At 42.4% G+C, this 14,745-nt stretch overlaps 1 protein-coding gene across 1 annotated transcript in view; it reads left to right on the top strand.

Annotated features, from left to right (window-relative positions):
- Positions 1-7,399: 7,399 nt before the first annotated feature.
- T265_02610 (hypothetical protein) overlaps positions 7,400-14,745 on the top strand; it is a gene marked incomplete at both ends in the record, with an annotated part of 47,667 nt that continues 40,321 nt past the window's right edge. The window contains 6 exons of the mRNA XM_009166908.1: positions 7,400-7,752; positions 7,910-7,969; positions 10,518-10,652; positions 11,688-11,732; positions 12,540-12,602; positions 14,138-14,218. Of these exons, the coding sequence (XP_009165172.1) occupies positions 7,642-7,752; positions 7,910-7,969; positions 10,518-10,652; positions 11,688-11,732; positions 12,540-12,602; positions 14,138-14,218 (495 nt within the window). The remainder of the gene's footprint in view (positions 7,753-7,909; positions 7,970-10,517; positions 10,653-11,687; positions 11,733-12,539; positions 12,603-14,137; positions 14,219-14,745) is intronic.

Raw genomic sequence — 14,745 nt, 5'->3', positions numbered from 1 at the left:
AACTCTGATGGTGCCTTCCTCAAGCGGGAGCACGTTACTGAGACAAACACCATCGGACAACAAACCTCTTGATACAGTACTGATGAACGTACCGCACGTTCGAATGCTAACAAGGAATTCAACAAACAGTAACTGATCTCATCCCGTGGATCTCTGTGCGGATAAATGTACCAACATTCAAGCAGTTGATCCTCGTGCGTGCCAGACCGAAGTACAGATGATTCAGAAAGTGAACGCACTCTGAATTGGTTCACATCATGACATTTTGTTTACCCCAAACTAAGCGCAAACTGACTAGTGTTACGCTCGTTTTATGAACCAGCGCAGATTATTACCTCGTGGGAGAAATTCCGAATAGCTAAACTTGGGATGGCCGCAAACTGTCGCATTGGCGTTTACCGCTATGGCATCTGTAGAGCCAACCAGCGCTGAGCGTTAGTCAAGTGAAACTTGTACCCCGGGATCTATCATTCGGCATGAAAAGAACTGTAGAGTCATCCAACTGACGTTTGTTCTTGATTCTTCGTTCTGCACGAAGCGCCAACTTCACAACTGATCTAGTCGGATGTTGTATTGATGGGAAAACTGGTTTGTTTCTCCCTGACACTTCAAGCATTCCTTGATTCATTAAACCTGTTTCCCAACAGTAAACAGCACTTCCTTGTCCAGTGCTAAAGTTCGAACGGATCCAGCCAGAAGAAATCTGTATTAGGAACAAGGTTGTCTCGAAAAATGAGCCAGTGTTTGACACAAAACTCGATAATGGTGGTCTTCAACCAAACGTACCACTTGACGGCCAATTAATGATTGAGTTAGACTTTATTGAAGATAAGTGGGTATATTTTTGTGATACACTACTCACAAAGCTGGCGAGGACTCATCGAAGATTTGCTCCGTTTATGACGTTTCCTAATAAAATATTGACTCGGCTTAGCTCTGAGGGAGCTCCTATATCGCGCTTATGGTTGAATGGCGTCCTCAGCTTGACATTCTCTTCTAGCACCGACGCGAATGAGCCTTTAGCTCCATAGTCTTGTGGTTTAGTATGATATGTTCGTTCAGCCGTAGCACCCTTTCGGTGCCCAATTGCCATGCGGCCAGAAGGAAGGGCTGGGATACTGCCAGGTTGCCCAAGACTAGACAGGGGAAGTCGACAGGCAGAGGTCGGACTCGAACCACGGACGTTCTGGTCAGTAATTCCGCGCTCTAATCACCCGGACTATCTCGTTCCGTATGATTAGCTAGACAAGTCTGATGAAAACTGGACAAACATATCTGTCTCCGAAAGGAGGAAACAAGTGCCGAACTTTTATCAGAATTTAGTCTGCTCCATGAGCGGGTTGTTATGCCTAGTTTACCATTTATTTTAAACATTGTTCTCTTGAGATCGACGCACCAGCTGCGGGAGCAATTTGTCTAAGCACCGAAATGAAACACAGGTTTTCATCAATGCGATGCACATCCAAACAGGTAATTTAACTGATTATCGGACACCACCTGCCAAATCGCTCGCAACCCGGATCCACAACGCGTACATTTCTGTTGTAATTTTTTGCTGCGTGCAGGGCATCTGGAATCAGGAAAAAAACCATGCTGTGAATACAAAGTTACATGGAATTACTCCACTGGTAAACCGGAAAAGAAACACGGTTCACAGATGTCGCAGAGGGGCAGTCGGTAATTGCAGAGCTCAATTCGGTTATTTATGACGCGCTAGTATTCGGTGTGTGAGGGACCTACACAGTGGGATCACATGTTATTCCCCACTGCTCCACTGCTACATATACCGCATTATCGAACTTTTTTTGATGCACATTTCTGGGAATGGTACTATATTCTGCCCATTATATACAGGCCGACTGAAGTTCTATGATTTCTTGGGCGCACTCAGATCACGGATATTTATCACGTTTTGCGAACTTTACTTATCTTGGGAAAGAAATAAACACGTAGGACATTCATTATCATTGAAGAAGGAGTGCAACGTGATGTTTTTGCACAATGGAATTAGGATGAAAAACAAAAAAAAGCGCCACGTCCACAAAACTACAGAAAGTCGAATGGCTGACGGATAACACTTTGTTTCGGATAGGTTAATCAAGTCGATACGGTTCGAACTAAATTTCACCATTTTTATTCCCTACAGAACAAAGAAACCTGCTTTAGGAGTGTGACAGCTGTTCCCCGTTGTATTCATCGTAAACAAAGAGAACAGCATTAAACGCAATGGGGAGATTCTACCCAATAGACGGGTATATCTGAAGTGTAGAAAGTGCTCTCAGCATAAAATTACGAAGCATAAAACATCGAAATCTGACAACAATAGCAGGAATTAGATGGGTATTACTGGGCGCGTCTGGGTAAATCAAGAACCACGTCTTGCTTAGCTATTTCGGAAAACACGAGTTGAACAGAAATAAACCATGATTGCAAGTAAAAGATGTCTTTCATTCTATTTTTTTTAAAAACAGTGACAAACCTCCCACTATATGGAGGACATTAAACGATTTCTTAGAAGTTTGCATGGAAAACTATTGGCTTTGCTTTTGGGACGGTATAAGATCAGTGGATTTCGTGGCGTACGTACAAAAATGGTACGTTAAAGGAATTTAATAACTCTTTAGTATATGATTCCCGAATCGCAACAGAAGGTTTTCAGACGTTGACGATCGAATGGTCAAAATTTGACCGTGTACCGGATTCCCCCAGGTAACTAGTCTTAGTTCCTATTTGTTATATCTGCTGATTCGCCAATTTGTGGTATCCGCTGCTGACCCGCTCCAGCGCCTAGTGCCGGAGGAAAAGACTCACAGAAGGGAACACAACAGATATATTCCGAACAAGCGAGGGCGAGAGCGTGAGTGCGTGAGAGTGCGAAAAGTACAACGATCTCAAGCTATTTGTTGGAAGGATACTGGTTGAACTTAGTCCAATGCTGACCCACACGGTCTGGCTTTGGTACGAGGCTGTGACGTGCTGTGACGGTTTGGGGGGGGGGGGGGTTGTGTGTCTGGTTGTGACGGTTTGGGGGGGGGGGTGTTGTCTGTCTGGTCAACATCTAGCGGAGCTGAGAGTCTCGGTAGATTTCGGGCATTCAATGGTCGCTTTCAGGAAGCTGACCTTTCTGATACTATTTAAGAGTTCACCGAGTGTCAGAGTGGACAAATTATTCACACACATGGACATCACCAGTGCGTCCGCCGTGGGATCATTTTTTTGCGTTTTTTTTACTTTAATCTGGTCCCTCCCTGATTTTCACCCAGTCGTTTTTTAATTAAGCATAACAAATGTACCACGAAAAAAACAAATTGGGGAATGAAGAGACCTGGTGGTGGGTTCCAAAGGCACAGGCGGCTTTTTCTTTCAAAGCCTTCCTAGAAAAACCCAAAAGGAAGTCGGAAGAACAGGTGCTGTTGACATTGACCTGCAGTTGTATCTTGCAGCATCTGTACCGATCCATTCATTTCAGAAGACAAATCTCACCAAATCTGTCTTCCACTAACAATTGCCCGTCTTATTGGCAGCACATTTTGATTACCTCTCCAGGTGCTGTTCGGAATTGGGTCGGCCGTAAGTGATGAATCAGCATGCTGCATGCGTGGCAAAGTCCCCACAACCAACGGTGTGTGATGTGGCCTGAAGTGACTCATAGGCTAGGCAGAAAAACACCGGCTAACCAGCCGACCACGTTCTAGTTGTTGTCCTCCAACTTTTACGAAACCCGTGCTTCTGTAACACCGCATTTAGTCAACTTAATATCACCTCACTGCTTTCACTCATAAAAGCCTCCGGATACCGTAAAGTGATGTTGGTTCACCTACTATAAACTGCCCACAAAATTTGGGCTCTCAAATCCTACACCATCATCTGGAATACAGTTTGAACCAATGTCATCTCCCTTCAAGTTTCCCTTCCCATATTCCATAAATATCGATTTTTTTCATAAAAGAAACTACTCACAAGGTTGCTGAAAACTCTTCGACAGACCACGAGCGGTTTCGCCCTTCTTGGGGCTCATCAGGTAAGCACAATCCCCGAGTTTCCGTCATCCTTATATTCTACTTGAACCAAAATTGGACTGTTTTCGAGAAACACACTCATTTGCAAATCAATTTGGTTTTCACGAGAGACTCAACTGAATCTCTCGTTTATGATATTCAGTCGAGTCTCTCGTGAAAATCAAATTGATTTGCAAATGAGTGTATTTCTAGAATACTGATTTTTCTTCTCCCGATTTTTTTCTATTGAAATAACTTAGGACCCTTTCTAAAGACCAACACTAGATAAGACTTGTCTATCGGTGAAGAAGGCACCTTTCTGGAAAAATTGTGGACACAACTTATCACTAAGACTTTTGGCTAATTCAGTTCACTCAACTGAGATAACGTTCCATGCGCGAAATCAGAGAATCATCACGCGCATTTTAAAGAGGGTTATATCTCCAGGGTAGAAATATTCTCATCTGGCACTCTTTGTCTACTAGCCCCCTCCCCAGTTGTTCACCTATTTGTTCGGACAACAGGATAGATGATACAACGCATGATAGGATGGGGCATCATAACACATTCCTTGTATGCCGTGTAGCAGAGTATGTCAATTCACCTAGTGCTCACTGGCTTGCTTTTATATGTTCTTTGGAACGCAGCACAAAGTCAGCTAGTTATCTGTGTCATCTTCATCACTCATTGTGTTAGAACCAAGAACTGGACACATGCAATGAATTCTCAAAAACAGGTTTGGTTATATGGATACAGAGCGGTGATTTGGATCGTTTTGGGAAACCTTAGTGAACGACAACTGATCCAGCTGTTCAGCAAAGTCACAGGTCGGTGAGCCGAGGTTGATATGACGATTTGTGTATATTTGTTTGATTACTTACTGCAATCTAAAAGTAAATACCAGGGTTGTCCACAATAGTTATTAGTTGAAGCTTGTTGGCTGGTCCGGAATGGACGCCCAGTTATTCTGGTCTTCCCGTTACACTCCAGTTTGACTTGCTTGTTTTAGAAAACAGAAAAACTCGCGGGACAAATAAAACAATTTGCACACTTCTCTGTCTACCCGTAGGGTTTGAACCGCCAAGGATTTGGCGGTAAAGTACGCGTGGTTGGTAATTCCCCTAGAAACTTGCGAGTAAACCGAGTTTCTGTTTCAGCCAGAAACAAGGTGCTTATTACTCCGGTGTAAAAAAAGTAATCAACTAAGACCATATTAGCTGCTTTGAAAACAGGCCAAAACGCGGGTTTTGAACATCAACATGAACGAACACATTTGGAAGTTCAGGCAAAACCATGATCGAATTCCTATTGGCAAGCTGACCGTTTGATTTCGACTGTTGTAGCAGACGTCTTACAGTTTCGTGTTAAGTGGATAAAACGCATAGATACCACAAATTTACCTGTGCTCTTGAACGTGTCGCTGCCAAAAGTACGATGACCAATGTTTTCTGGTTAATGACTTCAGAGAAGTGCAATACATGCAGAAAAGTTGATTCGTTTCTTTTATTTTTTTTAGATAGACCAAAATACTCCTTAAAGTACGCACGAACAGCATATTGTTTATGAAACTGTGCCCAACAAAGCGAGTAAGTGCCCATATCACGAAGAGATCTGTTCTTCCCACCAAGATAGACCAGTTTTTATATTCTCAAGGATGATCCCTAAACAGAGGGTTGTAATGTAAACACTGTCTTGTGCTCCAAAACGTCCACTTACAACAGGCACTTTCAGTTAACTTATGTTCAGACTGACAGCACTACACATTCTGAGTGGATCGGCCAATTATCCCATATAAAACCGTTTTTGCCTCTTTCTGCAATCCCATCCACATACTTCATAGTGATAGCATCTTCATCTGGTTTACAAAGACCTTGCCTGTCCCACCTGCTTCATCCACTATCGCGCATGATAGTTATCAGGAGTGGAGCTTCGCATGTGACGCCACGCCACCGCACCATTTTGCAAGTCCACCAGAGAGGCTTGGTCCTCGCGAAGAATTTTCATCGACCTCAAGACTAGTGTCACATCAAAGAAACTACTTCCATCTGCTGAAATGTATAATGAATATTTCGTCCTGTGAGTAAAACCGATCTATGCTGAAAAGCTGATAGACTTCTCAGACGAAATCTCCACTCGAAGACGCAAAAATCTATTCACAATACCAACATATTTTGAATAGTGTGACAGCTATGATAACAATATGATAAACGAGAAATTCAAGTGGGATTTTTTGAGTCTCCAGTTAAAGTCAGTTTATACTGTGTTGTTTATCTCTGTGTGGGTTAATTTTGATATTGAATTAGGTATTGTGACTGGAGGGCTTATCAGAAGTCATGGACCCGAAAAAGGTTTTCGCAGTACTGGATTGTCCAGGGATTCAATCATCGTTACAGGTAGCCTTATATTTAGGGGCATCCGCTCTACTGTTCTGGACTAGCCAAATTTCAGAGAAACAACTGAAGCATCAAACATTCCAGCTTCAATAGCATGCTTAAAAAATCACAGGAAGATGAGAAATATTCCCCTCAGAGTCTCATCTGCCTGTTATGGTCTTTCTGTATGTACGCGTGCATGCATGGCATGTCATAAACCTTATTAGTGGTATTCGGAACAGATATCATTTTTTCGACCAAACAGCTGAATTCTTGGGTTGTTTAACGTGATTAGTTTTTAGTGGGGCAACATGTAGCCTACCGGTGATATTTACCTTGTCCATAAAAAGCAATCAGGTATTAAATTTCGGAGTCGTTTTGCGCGCGCCAAAGAAGATATTGTAAGATGTATCCATGCATGTGATGTGGTGCACACACGAACATCTGATCTGAATTCGCGTTGGTATGGGTATACACTGTGCTGATGAATCCTTGGTCGACTAGCAACACAGGCGTATAACTGTGTGCAGTTGGGAGCGCCGTTCCAGCTTCACGCCTATTGGCCCATAGACCGGCCGGCAACGCGTTCAGCGGCATCTAGACGACAGAAACAGACCGGTCGTATTTGTCCACATACACACGATGCTCATAGGGTTTTTCGCCAGTGGATACGCGTGAGATGCAGCATGCTTGGCAGCTCATTCGCATACTCGAACGAGGACGAAATCGGATAATTAGGGGTTAGCAAGATTTCAGGTGGTTCCGTAAAGTTTACCGCTGCCAGTGCCGGCTTGTCCAGCCTGCCGGTACAGTGTGGGTACACGCACACACACACGCACACACACACGCACACACCCAAGTGGCACACATAGACACATGCCGTAATCGTATGCAGGCGTTTGGTTCGAGCGTGTTCAGCCTGTGTTATCCCATGATTTCTCCCTAGAGGCACCCATACACACAAGGAAACAACCCGCCGGGTGCAGCACAGACCAACGGATTGACTGGCAATACAGCCAACCAATCTTATCGTACGGGGCAACTAACAACACACGCAACCAGAACGGGGTGTAAGACTGCCTCCATACTTGAATGACTGGATCGATCAGGGAAAGCGTGGCCTGGTCATAAGTCGTGGCAACTCAGACAAAGCCGGCATATCAGAGATACCTGTTATATTAATTGATCGCATCGCCTACCATCAGACTTTGTGTTCACTATCATTATTATCCGATCAGACAACCTACTTCCAGTCGTCCGTCAGATGAATCATGAAACCACACAAATCCAGTAGAGTATCGCGGACCAGTATGGTCAGTTTTGCAATTCTACTGCTATGGGTTCTGATGTCCGTGCTGATTCCAGTCACACAAACCGCGGTTGTAAGTCCAACTTGTTGCTGCTATTCCTCGTCAAATCCTATTCATCTTCTGGAATCTTCGGTTCGAGTGATTCATTCATTCATTCTTCTCCACCGTTTATTTTTCATATTTCGACGAAATCATGGCTTTGGCAAATATCTTCGATGTTTGCCAATAGACCTGTATCCCTTCACCAAACTGTACGGAATGCACATGTACTGGTCTTCCTGGACCACGGGTGAGTCAGCACCGGTTTGTTGAATGTTTTCTGCCTAAGGAGGTTTGATTTGTGCATAATCTTTGGATTCGTCGATGCTCCATAACTTTGCATTTCCAAAATCCATTCTGAGTCACTTACAACCATCAAGCCTATTACGTAGTTATTAAGCGTGAAGTTCAGACTTAATCCTTTATGGGAAGAACATCACTAGAAGTTGCCACTTTCTGTCTACCCCTACAGATGAGGACCTCATTTAGGTGAACGACTGAATTCGAGAAATACACTCTTTGCAAACCAATTTAGCTTTCACGAGAGACTCAACTGATCTCTCGTTTATGATATTCTACAACTGAAAGTGCTGCACACAGACTGCCTCATGTTTCGGTTGGCACGATATTCGAGACATCGCAGTATATTTTCGTAAAGGAAACTACTCACAAGGTTGTCGAAGAGTTTTCCTTTATGAACGACTGAATGTTCCACTGCATTCCCTTGATCACAAGTCACTGCTGAGTTTTCTTCAGGGCTTTCCATTGACTTATCCTATAGTATTGATTTCATAGACGAAGCTTTATCACTTTAAGATAATGAAGACACCTTTTCTATGCAAATCACAGCTAAATTAAAACACAAAGGGACATTGAGGACTTTGTCAGGAAGAAAATGACAAATCTACTACACAGAACAGTAGGGGGATACTAGTTACTAATTGGGGCTTCCTTGCTCAGAAAAGAGAACAGTAGGATCCGTTTTGATGAAAAGATTATGACTATGAATACTGATTCCGAATAATTATATTTTTCACACTGAGCTGTCACGACAGATTCAGTCAGTTTCCTAATGACCATCAGACGGATGATTTCATTAATCAAACACCGAAACAAAAAAATGGTACCTCAGCTTGACACATACCAGGCTGTCCATCATACTGGCTAAGCATTTTTCACGCTTAACTAACTACAAGTGCTGCGGTATCCTCATAATTGGACGCCCTTTCCACGGCCTTTATTTAGTAACCTCCAAATCTGTCTTCTATGCAAAAGAAGACAGCTTTCAGTGTCAGTTTACTTCTGGTGATAGAAAAGGCCTGTGTCGCATGGTTATAAACGACAAAAAACAGTGGCGACTGTTTATGCTAATGAACCTGTGCACCTTCACTTTTATGTTTTTACTTTTCTCCACCGCTTCGGTAGCGGGGGGGGGGTATCCCGCTATGAAATGCAAGTACGGTGGAAAGTAGGTACAACATTAAATGCGCCGAAACTATTCGAAAAGCTGTCTGTTTGTCGAAGCGTTCTATCATTGATCATCGACTTTTGGCATGCTGCCGACTATGCCCGAAGTGATATGCATTAGATGTAGAAGAGTAAGTGTGACACACCAGGGAGTAAAAAACCGTCCACTACTTTCTTTGATCACGAAAAAAAAATCAAATCCAGGCCAGCTTGAAAAACTGTCAGCGGGAGTTAGGGCATCGGTTTGCGTGATAAAAAGATAGAGGCTGAATAACGGCACTCTCAAGTATCGTGCACTTTGTTCCACTTAGTAATCGTCACTTGAATAAGAATGGTGATGTTCAACACGAAATACTATTACTCGCAATGTACTACGGGTAAACTGTGTAGCTGATCATTACTTCGTTGACTATAACTGAACACAGGAATGCAAAATCAGCTGTGCACTATGTTGGAAGAAAGCATCCAATAATGAATTGTTTCATCTTGATCAGGATGCATTCACCGTATCTCTTCAGGTGCAGAAAATGGCAAGCTCAAACACCCACAGACACCGAGGTATTCAGAAGTATGTGTGGTTCTTCCGTACAGGTTTACAATGTTTCACATGACGAAACGTTTGTTTGAATAGTAGTTAGTTAGCACAGAAATATGGGCAGCGATTTTACTGCTGAAAGTCAATAGGCTGAAGCGCCAGTGAGCGCCGTTCGGAGCAGCACAGCGGATGCCTTAATGGAACAGTTAGCTTGAAGGCAAGAGTGAGAATAAGAATCCCATATCAGTCAAGTCGAACAGTCTGACACAATGTTCCGAAAAGCCTGAAAAGAACAATGGGGCGTAGTTTGTTTTAGTCTCAGAAACCACGTAGGATTGATGTTTTCGGTGTATGTTTGTCACGTTCTTGCAACTAAGGTTGCACAGCACTTTGAATGGTCCGAGACCATTCTAGAGGGAGAGAGACAGAATAGTTGGAGTCATTCATTTAATAAACAGTCTGAACAATGTTCCGAAAAGCCTGAAAAGAACAATGGGGCGTAGTTTGTTTTAGTCTCAGAAACCACGTAGGATTGATGTTTTCGGTATATGTTTGTCACGTTCTTGCAACTAAGGTTGCACAGCACTTTGAATGGTCCGAGACCATTCTAGAGGGAGAGAGACAGAATAGTTGGAGTCATTCATTTAATAATGAATCAGGCACATTTTTTGGATAGCCGCTTTTAATAAGTTTTCAAGTTCCCCGGACAGCCGGGACTCAGGAAGTTCAAACTCGCGCTTTTCTGCTTCTGTGTCAAACCGAATTATTGAACAGAAAATTGTGCACGATATTTCAGGGTGATATGGGTGTTCGTGGCCACGCTGGACGACCGGGCCCTGTTGGTCCACGTGGTCCTCCTGGGCTAAGAGGACCGGACGGTATTCGCGGTATTCCTGGGATTCCGGGTGATCCTGGTCCGAAGGGAATTTCAGTAAGTTGTGAAATGCTTGTACACCATGACTTTTCGGTATCTATATACCAGCACGGTTTTTTCAGTTCTGCTGGCCTCCATAAAACCTTTATTAGGTCACAATCTATCAAAATTTTGAATATATTAACCTGTCCATAGAGATATAGTAGTTCACTGGACTAAACTTCACATTTACTACAGTCGCCAGTCACGTAAAATCCACGTATTGTGTAGTCTGTAAGGTAAGAAAGCAACGATTGTTTTTTATTTACTAGTGTATTTTTTTATGATTCAGTAGGATGGGGTGCAACCCACACTTCCCAAACGCAAGTTGCAGTGCCGTCCAGAAAAGCCCTACTGTTATCCGTGTAAGCGACATCTTTAATGAGGAGCACTGATGACTACGCTCAATGATAGCCAACATTCTGTAAAGTCAAAAGTTCAACGGTTAAAAGTCCGACACACAATGAGCTCAGCTCACTGGAGGTCGGCAGGTGCTAAAACAGTGGATGCTTTCGACGTAATGAAGCAAGAGTTATCGGCATGACACGAGCAGAACATAAATTCGTATATATACCTTCCGAGTGGAACTCCAAGTTGTTCCTGAAAACCGGTTATCCTAAACTATGGTATAAATTAAATCAACTCGAGATGACGTAATGGCGGAATAAAGTTGGTGAACTAGCCGGTTTGTGTTTCGAATCAGCGGCAATATCCACGCCACAGTAGATGACTAATAAAAAATCGAGAAAACTGAAGAGTGACCAGGTATACTGTGCTTTAGTCTGTTTTCACTTAACTCGAGAGTACGAGTGATAAATTCCCCGAAATGTGGTGTAGGTTGCCATAACCGATGAACTTGATTTGTTTCGAGGAGGCTTAGACTAGAACACTTTGGCTTGGGTCTCCTTCATTAGTAAAAACAACAGTGTTCAGCCTACTTACATTTCATTTGTGGAATTTAGCCGAAAATCGATTGCAGTATACAGAACAGTCAGTGGATATTGGCTTAAAATTCCACACATTATTTTCTCTACCTTTCCCTCTTACACACAGGGTGACAAGGGCGTCCCTGGAGTTCCGGGAGTCGATGGCCTCAAGGTATGCTAATTGACCACCATATATGATACATGGGTCAGTTGAAAATTTCAGTTCCGACAACAGCTGTTTTTTTAGATGAAAAACGTACTTCTTACTACTAGTAGGCGTTCTGAAACGCTGCACAAAACTAATGCAAACCTCACTTAACAGAGCCTCTTGATATTTAACAGCACAACAAATCCTCAGTCATTTGCGTATCCATCTTCTACAGGAGACTCACCAAACTCACTGTACTATCAGCGCGATAGTATTTATAGTTTTAAACGAAGGAACCTACTTCTGTGGTGATCGATTTCAGCTTAGTTGGGAAATTTTATCAAGTGGCCTGCAAAGTCGCAATTTCATTCTGTTTTATGACTACTTGCGTTTATCAGTAGCGTAAAAAACATTCCCTAGGTCTGTTAAGGAGATGAGGAATGCAATTTCGTTACGCAAATCGTAGGCATTTTCAGGTTGGTCCTCAGGTCGTCCACGAAGGCTGTTCTCTCCCAAATCCGGACTCATCGTACAGATTTCCAGGTGTATTTTCGATCTTACGAGTTGAACCATCCAATTGTCCGTATCCGTCTGTTCCATGGATTCTTGCACGAGTCAGCCATGTTACAATGGATAGTGCTTTCATGTCTTACCATCGATGGGGCCCCATATTCTTCTTTCCACCAGGAGATTTCACTATGCCTATGAGTTGGAAGATATTGAAGTCATTGGAAATATTTCACCCGGATACAGCTATGTGAACTCATTCCCCATCCTGATAAAAATCTTATGCGGAACTCACTGTTTTATTTTGCTATCCTTATGTTTTAGGGGGCACCTGGCATCAAAGGTCCAAAGGGCTATCCCGGTGAAGAGGGATGCTGTGGAGCTAAGGTACGACAGTCAATGGATAATGAGAGTTTTTATACCAGTAGTCGAAGAAAATATAATTTGTGTAGTAGTTCATTGTGGTGAATGATGTAGGATTTTGCGTTTTTTAAGCACCCTTGCAAAATCCGATCAGTTGTCCATCTCTAAAATGTGTATTAGGAATGCGCCTGAATCACATGAGACGACTTCTAATGGGTTCCCATGTGATGTTTAAAGTCCCACTTTGCTAGTTTTTGAGTGAGTTACAAACAATTGCCACATGAATGATTGCATATATATATATATACATATACATATATATATATATATATATATAAACCTATATATATATTTATATATATAAACCTAAGACGGGGATGAGGTTTATGTACTAAGCGTTGTTAGTTCGAAGTGAAGGTAGTGAACACAGCAAGCTATATCAGACCACTTCCGCACTGCTACTGTTAACTGTGTGTTTTGATAACACATACACCCAGTGATCCCCCCTTGAGGAAGGTCGCACTTAGTGATTTTAACTCCAGGCTTAAACTTCCAACAGGATCAGATCTGCTTAGGGCGGTTTCATGCTGATGAAAATAATTCCTTGTCGTGGGAACAAGTGTGCATTTAACCCAGCTTTCACAGTCGATAGTAACCAGATTTATCAGGTTGTTTTCGTGGAACCTGATTGAATTTAATGGGGAGTAGGAGTAGTTCTGATGGATATCTTGCATTAAATCAGGCGCTCAACATATCGAAAAGCCTTATTCTACTCGAATTTGCTACAGCATCAGTAGCCTATTTAATGTGCGAGGTAGCTTTGAAAACCTGTGCTATTATTGTCTTTGCAAGGTAACGTTGGCCTTAAAGTTACAGTAAGGTTGTAATACAGCTAGAAGTTACTTTATGCTACTTCGTGTATTCCAAGGTGGTGTAAATATATTTCGATTACAGTAAAAAGTTTGCAGCTCACCTCGTCTTTTTGGGATAAGTTGACTGCCTCGCAGGACAGTGAGCGCAACTGTACCTTCAAATTATCCAAACTACTTACAAAATGTAAGTAGCCTGTGGGGGGTATGCTTAACACCCAACAAGCTGTCATACGACAAGTGGTCAGCGTTAGATAGGGTAGTATGAAGTGCACAGTTGAAAGGCTAGTGGCTCTGCGTTTTTTTGAATGCGAGTACAACAAGCATCCGTTCAAACATTCCTAGCTGGAACATGGTTCTCAGCTAATACTTGGGGATTCCGAACCCAAGTCACTGTCAGGATTCACGAGACAAGTGTTGCCGAAGAGTTTTCAGCATAATCATGAGTGGCGTGGTTTATAAAAAATTGCTCGTCGACACCTTACTCGTGCACCGTCCTACAGTATCCTAGTCTTATCTTGCTGACAAAGTTAAAGGTACCAAACTGGCGTGACGTTTGACTACTAGAAGGTGAAAGTAAGTGTGACCAATTCTTACACTATGTAACCAAACCCTCTGTGGAATGAATTTTTGATTACTAATGACAAATACTAAACTACATTATCATTCTCTTTTTTTAAAAAAATGTAGGGTCCGAAAGGGCTAAAAGGGTTACCAGGAAGCTATGGATATGATGGCGAGATGGGAGAAAAAGGTCTTCCAGGTCCAAAGGTAAGTGAACATAGGGTAATTCTACTTCACTGTCTTGCTTTCAAAATTTCCTCTAGGCAAGCTAGCATAGTTTAAAGCGTACGAATCCCAAATAGAAATCTTTTTCTGATGTGTATCAAAGATACCACTTCTCGAACTCAGATTTTCATACCGGAAAAATACACTATGAAATGTCAAACTCGCTGCGTTACGAATGAGAGTTGCCATGAATCCACCATAGTACGATGCACAGAATAATCTATTAATCAGTACTGAGTAGAATCTTTTGACGTTCCACTGTTTTCCATCCGAAATCGAACTCGCGGATGAAGCGTAGGAGGAGTTTTTGTCAATTTGAAGATTCAGTTATACACGTGAGTGATGTCATAAGAATTCCAAATCGGAAGTAACGTTATTCTTTCAACCAACAAGTGGACAGAAAAGCAGACAGGGGTAAACATGCTTGGTCAGTAAATACAACCAACAAATAGTTGTCCCAAAGAAAACCGGAAAATGGACCTGCATATATTTATTGATGTTTTGCCTTC

The sequence above is a fragment of the Opisthorchis viverrini genome, assembly GCF_000715545.1.
Source record: "Opisthorchis viverrini unplaced genomic scaffold opera_v5_33, whole genome shotgun sequence".
Classification (NCBI taxonomy): Eukaryota; Metazoa; Platyhelminthes; class Trematoda; order Opisthorchiida; family Opisthorchiidae; genus Opisthorchis; species Opisthorchis viverrini.
The sequence above is the reverse complement of the archived record's forward strand: the minus strand, read 5'-3'. Positions and strand labels throughout refer to the sequence as shown.